The sequence below is a fragment of the Leptosomus discolor genome, chromosome Z, assembly GCF_034619465.1.
Source record: "Leptosomus discolor isolate bLepDis1 chromosome Z, bLepDis1.hap2, whole genome shotgun sequence".
Classification (NCBI taxonomy): domain Eukaryota; kingdom Metazoa; phylum Chordata; class Aves; order Leptosomiformes; family Leptosomidae; genus Leptosomus; species Leptosomus discolor.
The window spans coordinates 72638195-72645078 of record NC_141419.1 but is presented as its reverse complement, the minus strand read 5'-3'; the positions used below and the strand labels follow the sequence as shown (position 1 = coordinate 72645078).

At 46.7% G+C, this 6884-nt stretch overlaps 1 protein-coding gene across 1 annotated transcript; it reads right to left on the bottom strand.

Moving 5' to 3' along the window:
* Positions 1-204: 204 nt before the first annotated feature.
* On the bottom strand, positions 205-6209 carry PLK2 (polo like kinase 2). Its single transcript, XM_086479217.1, has 14 exons — positions 5988-6209; positions 5362-5469; positions 5092-5208; positions 4766-4895; positions 4402-4489; positions 3904-3999; positions 3492-3690; positions 3249-3396; positions 2727-2824; positions 1965-2088; positions 1461-1701; positions 1240-1369; positions 1041-1151; positions 205-919 (listed from the first exon to the last, which is right to left on the bottom strand). Exons 1-14 carry the CDS (start codon positions 6207-6209, stop codon positions 728-730), a joined length of 2004 nt encoding a protein of 667 aa, XP_086335343.1. The 3' UTR covers positions 205-727.
* Positions 6210-6884: the final 675 nt, after the last annotated feature.

The following is a 6884-nucleotide window of genomic DNA, read 5'->3' as shown; positions in this document are numbered from 1 at the left end:
CATTGTTAGAGCCTGTCATTCATATCCTGACCTGTAGCAGAATTTTTTTTAAAATAGCCTACGGAAAGTAGACCTACAAGACTTTTGGTGATGCAAAGCAAAGCATGTTAAGTTGTATTATAAGAAGACTGGAGAAAAATGCTTCAGATTTCCATTCTCTTTATTGCCAACAGATTTATATTTAAAATGCCAAAGTCCAAAAAAAAAAGGTTGTGTAATAAATACTTCACTTTAGGCTGTAATAAATAAAAAATTATTAACAAGGAATGCACTTTGCCAGCCACAAGTGTGGGTATTTTTGAAAAATAAGGGAAAAAAAAAGTGTATGGCCATAGTTCACAGTTAAGCAGCCAGAAGCTGCTTACTACAGCTATCCCCCAACAATGGAGCTCTGCCTTCCCTCCCTTTCCAGATGCATATTCACAGTTTAACTCCATCAGAAATGCTCTTACTGAGCAAGCAGTCACACTCTGCTCAGAGTTCAAGTAAAAAATATCTTTAACACACTCATGAATCAAGGAAAACTATGGTCCGAAGAACTCCTTGTCACACCATTTTAGTCCAACAGTATGTTTAGGCTTCTAAATTATGTGTGCCCAGCACACTACGACAGTCAAGTTTTCGTACCACCACACATCCATCATCAACATACTAGTTGCTCCACTATCCCCACTGTAGATTTCACAGTGAACAAGAAGGTCCATTTGGTTTGACAGAGCCAGTCCCTTCAGTTACATCGTTGCAGCAGCATGTTCAGAGCATATTCCATTCTGTGTTTTAGTTCCAATGAGCATCCAGAAACCAGAAGAGTTGTCAGACGAAACGTTGTGGATATCCTGTCTTCATTGATGTAGGTAAGGAGATACTCCTCACTTTGATTGCAAATGATGATTTTCGTGTGATCATGATAGAAGTTCACCTGTAAAAAAGAAGCAAGTTCCTGTTTGTATACTTTCTTCTCTCAGTTTCTGGCACTTATCTAGTTTTATTGCAATAAAGTATTTTAGAAACATTTTCTCCGGTGATGCTACCAAACTTACTTGAAACGTGCCATCATTGAAGAGCATCATTAATGCTTTATCAGATTTAAGCCATTGTAAGAGGTAAAGCCTGGGCCTGCGTACATCTGTTAGGCTGGGCAAGTCGCCTCCCTAGGAAAGGGAACAGACACGATCTTAAGCATTCTGTTCACATTTAGTGTATTTTTACAGCTCAAGATCTAGAAGATGCTGAACTTACATCCATAAGGTTCTCTTCCATGTAGTGAGAGAAGTACTTCAGTACAGTCACTTGGCTAATGAACTGTTCAGGAGCCTCTGTGGCTGCAAAGACAGAGCACTGGCCTAGTTCAGCATAGTAGTGGACTGTTCTGTAAATGCAGAAAGGAGGTTAGAGATGAGATAAAAACATTTAATGTTTGAACCACCTTAGTGAGTTGTCAGTTTTGTAATTGTTCTTACTTTTTGTCTGGCAGAAGGCTCATATGCGCCCCATTGTTGAAAAGGACACCAACAGTGTGATCTGACAGCTGGTACCCAAAGCCATACTTGTTAGAGTAGTCCACCCATTTTGTAACCCACTGGAAGGATGTTGTCAGCTGTTCTTTGGGAATGCTGTCTGCTTGTGGCATGTTCTCCAGGCATCCCCGCAATACCCTTGCAACTGTATCGGCAACACTTCCCATGGTACTGTCTTCCAGGCCTGAAAGAGAAGGATTATTAGACTGACAAAAGCACATAGAAAGTGCGCTTTGATTCTAAACCTTTCAGCTATCTAGACTGTAATTTTAAGAAGTTTAGCCTTTACGGCTTTCCATTTTTAATTCTTCCCAAGTTTTGGCCATAAAATTTAAAGCATCAAAAAATAAGGGGTGTGGAGGACTTAGAAGCTTGAAAAGTCTGAGACCTGACGACAGTAAAGGTGGGATTTAGAATCAGACATTACATTTTGCTGGCTGCACTTACATTCACTGCTGCTGCTGCAGCTTCCCAAAGTTCCTCTGACTATCATCCGAATAGAGTCTCCAATCTGCTTAGTTTCTGGCAATGCTCCCGGCTTCACTGCTGTTGTGATAAGAGGCTGGATCTCCTAGAAGAGATGTCAGACATGTAAATATCAAACAAAATACAAGCCAAGGCTTATACACAAGTTTTGCATGGCTCCCCCGTTTGTCAACAAATGATAAATTCTAGGGAAACTGATATTAATGTTTCCAGCAAGTACAAAGGGCTGCTGTTATACGGAGCTTAAAGAAGCACGCCAGGTCTTTCCATTCTTTAGATCTTCAATTTGCATCTTACACACTATTAATCAGTCCTCTGCTCTCCTGCCCTTGCAAGAGAACTGCTGTGTGCAAGTCTGAACACCAAATGGTGAGAGTTAGATCTCAGCAATTTGTCCTTTAAGAAAATGTAGTTAATCATGAACTGAAGCCCTGTATTTGGAACACTGAGAAAGAGCCCCTAGCAGACAAGTTGCCACACAGACAACAATGGCGTCTAGGCAGATACTATAATTACTCAAAAGCCAAAATTGATAGTCTCCCTACAAAGGCTACCATACCTTGGTTAAGCTTGGTTAAGCCTTTTTAAAGCAACTCTGCTAATCATTTAAGCTTGATTATGCTGTGTACAGCCCCAGCTCTGATATCCAAGTCAAATATGATTTAATTATAGCCACTCCGCCCAACTGTTACTGGACTTGAATTGAACTGCACTTGCATTTACCTCATCTGTTCTGTGTTTGTGGGGCTGCTGGGTTATCGATGTCTTCTTCAAATCATGCCTGAGCTTGTAGATTTCTTCATCTTCTTTAGCTAGTCTGTCTGTAATACAGCAAAAAAATATTTAACACTGTATCTGGAAGTGCTGTTCAATTACAGAAAGCTTAACAGATTAGCTGCAGAAAGCACATTGTATCCCTCCAGTAGCTTCCTCTAAACCTGCCACAGTCTCCCAGAACAGCAGTGCCATTATACACAGGTTACTAAAAGACTAAACTTTAATAGACATTACAGACTAACAGACAGCCGATATAGATTGTCAGTATGCCGTAAGAAGCATTTACTTATGTAAGTTGGTGTAGGCTTCAGGCTACCATCTATACTTACTGATAAAGAGGTCAAAACTAACCCAGGGAAGCTCTGAGACATAAACACCAGTGCTCCATTGCTATCTCATAGCTGGACATTACTAGCATGACATTGATGGCCTAGAGATAAGTTTCAACTGTAGCTACAATCCACTTACTATGTGCGTCAAAGTATCTGGCTTTATCCTTTTTACCACCAAAAAGAGCAGCAGCTGCTTTTTTGAAGAAATTTTTAGCAGGACTTGACAAATGGAAATCAGGAACGGTGTGACAACAGCTAGCAGAAAGTCTATCCGGTGTAAATCCCTGTGGAAAGGAGATATAAAAGAAGTAAATTTTATACTACAGAGTGCATTTTTAGGGTGGATATTTTTTCAGCCAGAACACTAGACAGTACAAACCTGTAAGAAAAAGTCATGTCGAATTATTTCATCTAAACTGGGACGATCTTCAGGATTTTTTGACAACATGCTAGCTATTAAGTGTTTTGCTGGTGCCAAGAGAGATGAAGGCAGGCTGTATCTTGCTTCTCTTATACATCTGTATGTTTCTTTAAGATTTGTGGTCTCAAACGGGGGTCTTCCCAAGAGCATTGTATACCTGTTTAAAAGCAAAGAAAACCAATTTTATTTATTTTACACATGCACAATACTTATCTACAACTACTGAAAAGCCTCTGTCTCCTTACATGAAGGAGAATTTTACACATGTGTAAAGGGCTGCAAACTGATGCAGTGCTGCATCCCCTTTGAACTCTTAAAAGCCTAAGCCAGTGATAGAAATATTTCACTTCAAAGGCAGTGAAGTACTTACATTACACAGCCTAAGGCCCAGATGTCAGATTCGCAGCCGTGCCCTTGTTTGTTGAGGACTTCTGGAGAGAGGTAATTTGGTGTGCCACATATTGTTCTGCAAGTCAAAGAGGCCACAGAGCCAGTTAGTGTTTCAGACAGTAGAGAAGCTATTTTTCATAGGGCAGGTTTTCCTCTCAGGTTTGGACAAGAACTTAAGAGACTCCTAAGAAAGGAGATGTACGAACATTAATAGTGTAGACATGTTTCATGGTGTCTTCACCATACAGAAACAGGAGACTCGTTTCTACACTATTCATCAGTCAGGTTCCCCTGCCTCTGGCATCTGCTATTATTCAAATGCTCAGAGGAAAGCAGAAGTCAAAACATGACAGCCTGTTTGCTAAAAGGGGAAATCTTGATCCCAGAAGCAATTAGCTTTTGCTATGGAACAGGATTTCTCATTTCTAAATGGATTTGTTTTCATTTACTACTAGACTACATTTTTTGATGCTCCTACCTCCTCCTGTGCTCCAGTGGTTCCAGCCTAGCTGCCAAGCCAAAATCACCCAGTTTTAGTTCCATGTTCTCATTAATGAAGAAGTTACCTAGCAGACAGAGAAATTCCAGTTAGTCTTTTTCTTGCAAGGTAGGAATGCATTTGCCACAGGCGCTGAGTCATACTTCGTTCAAAGACAGAAGCTAGCCAAGATTTTTTTTTTTTAAGTAGGAATGCTTAATGTCATCCCTTAAGCACTCCAAGTTTCCACTGTAAAGACAGACTGAGCTGATTCTATTAAGCTATCACAGTAGAAGTGTGAAGTGGTACAACGCTGACAGAGCTAGCAGAGTCTGTTTTGAAGTTGACAAGGTGCAGAACTTACCTAGTTTAAGATCCCTGTGCAAGATTTCCTGTTCATGAAGATACTTTAGCCCTGACACAATTTGCCTGAGGTAGTATCGTACTTCTGGTTCTGTCAATACCTTCCTTGCTTTTAAGATGTGAGCCATTGACTGCAGAGGGAAAACAAAGGCAGAACTGTCACTGAACATTCACACACAAGATCCACCTTAAGCAAAAGTAAATCAATGCATGGAGAAATACCAGAAACTAAAGAAGCCACAAAAAATACCTTTTACACATCACAAATTTAAATTAGTTGCAGATTCCAGGTAAGTAAATACCGGATTTCTCCCAGCTGATGCTCACCCTTCTACTGCAGTACTCCAGAAGAATGTAAATATTCTCTCTGTCTTCAAAGTAGTGGTAAAACTGGACAACGTGTCTGTGATTAAGCATTCTATGCAGCTCAATCTCTTTATCAATCTAGAGAGAGAAGGGGGGGGGAAGGTGTTGTTAGCCTTGCGTCCACAAGGTTGAGCAGGCAGCTCTATTGGAACCATTTCAGTAAAAGGGCTGGGCAATCCAGCACACAACGAGTTTGAAGAGGAAAAAAAAAAATCATTCATGCACACATACCTTTTCTCTTTGATGAGGTTTTGCTACTCTGCTGTGTGGAATGATTTTTGCAGCATAAACTTTATTTGTTGTCAAGTCTGTCATCTCATAACACTTGGCGAATCCACCCTAGAGACACACGAGAAAAAGGCAATTATAGCAGGTACGAAAGAAGTCCCACACTTAGTCATTCACCAGCTCATGTATTAGTCAAGGAGCGCAACTTCCTTCGCACAGGACAATTCGGTGGAAGACAGGTCTTGGGCTGGTCGCCTATCGGAAGGTTCGCGTTGCGGCTCCCCCCCCCCCGCCCCGCACGCAACATTGAAGTCCCTTCTGCGGGCTTGCCCGAGCCGAAGGCACGATTCCGCTGGTACCCGGAGGCAGCCATGAACCGGGCACAGGAAGGGCGCTTGGACCCACTCCGTCCGGACCGGGGCAGCGCAGGGCCAAACCCCACCCCGGGTAGGTCGGGGGGCGGCAGTGCGGCGCACCCCAGCATCCCCCGAGGAAAGCGGCCCCACGGAGGCAGCGCCCGCCGTCCACACCGGCGCGGCGCTCGCACCGCACTCCGCCGAGGATGGCGGCCGGGCCGGGGCGCAGCGGCCGCCGCCCCGGGAGGGCACGGGGCCCGCCGCGGCCATTACCTTTCCGAGCACCTTGCCGCGGCAGTAGCGCTTCCCCGTCGTGGGGTCGGTTATAATCCGGGAGACCTCGGCGGCGGGGTGGGCGTGCTGGTGGTGGTGCGGCTGCTCCTCCGCCTTCTTCCTCCGCGACTCGCCGCCGGCCGCTCTGCCCAGCGCCGCCTCGCAGCACTTGGCGCCGCCGCCGCCGCCCGGCGGGTAGGCGATGGTCCGCAGCAGCTCCATCACGGCGCCTCGCTGGGTGGGTGGCTGGCTCCGTCCGTCCGTCCGCCCACCCTCCCCGCCTTGCTCTACCTTCCCCGCCCGCTCCGCTGCCGACACCGAGCAGCGCCGCGGCTCGTCCCTTATATCGCGGGCGGTGGCTCCGCCCCGGCGCTGTGGGACGGCCCCCGCCGGGGCCCGGCCCCGCTCCGCCCGCCTGGCCTGGCCCGGCCCCGAGGGGAGGCGGGCCGGACGGGGCCGCCCTGGCTTGCCCGGCCGTGCAGCGGCAGCGGGGTCTGAGAAGGCTGGCAGGGTGGGCGGGACGCCAGAGACCCCGTTGGCGTCCCGGGGCAGCCGGGCCGGGTGCCTTCGGGGTGACCCTGCGACTCGTTCCTGTTGCGGTGGGTGCTCTGCCCACCGCCGCCCCCGGCTGGGAACCCGGCAGAGGCACCTCAGCTCAGGGCGTGTTCTCCTGGCTTGGCCGTTGCTGCCTGTGGGGCACCAGGCGTTTCTGACAGGCCATCAGGGCTGTGGCCTGTGTGAGCAGCCCCCTGACAAGCGTCTGCTGCTGCAAACGAGGAAGGGGGTTTTCCCACCTATGCCTGAGCAGCTCCACTACAGCAGGGAGCCAGGGCCTGTTTTCTATCTCAGCCTGAAGCTGAGGCCCATGGAGTAGCTCAGGCAGTGCAAGTCATTGGG

What these genes read in the sequence shown, in the direction of transcription:
- PLK2 (XM_086479217.1), bottom strand. Translation starts at nt 6,209, where the DNA reads ATGGAGCTGCTGCGGACCATCGCCTACCCGCCGGGCGGCGGCGGCGGC. An exon ending in AACCTCATCAAAGAGAAAAG is followed by an intron (nt 5,209 to 5,361) that starts GTATGTGTGCAT and finishes TTCTCTCTCTAG; the next exon opens with ATTGATAAAGAGATTGAGCT. An exon ending in GCACAGGGATCTTAAACTAG is followed by an intron (nt 4,490 to 4,765) that starts GTAAGTTCTGCA and finishes TCTGTCTGCTAG; the next exon opens with GTAACTTCTTCATTAATGAG.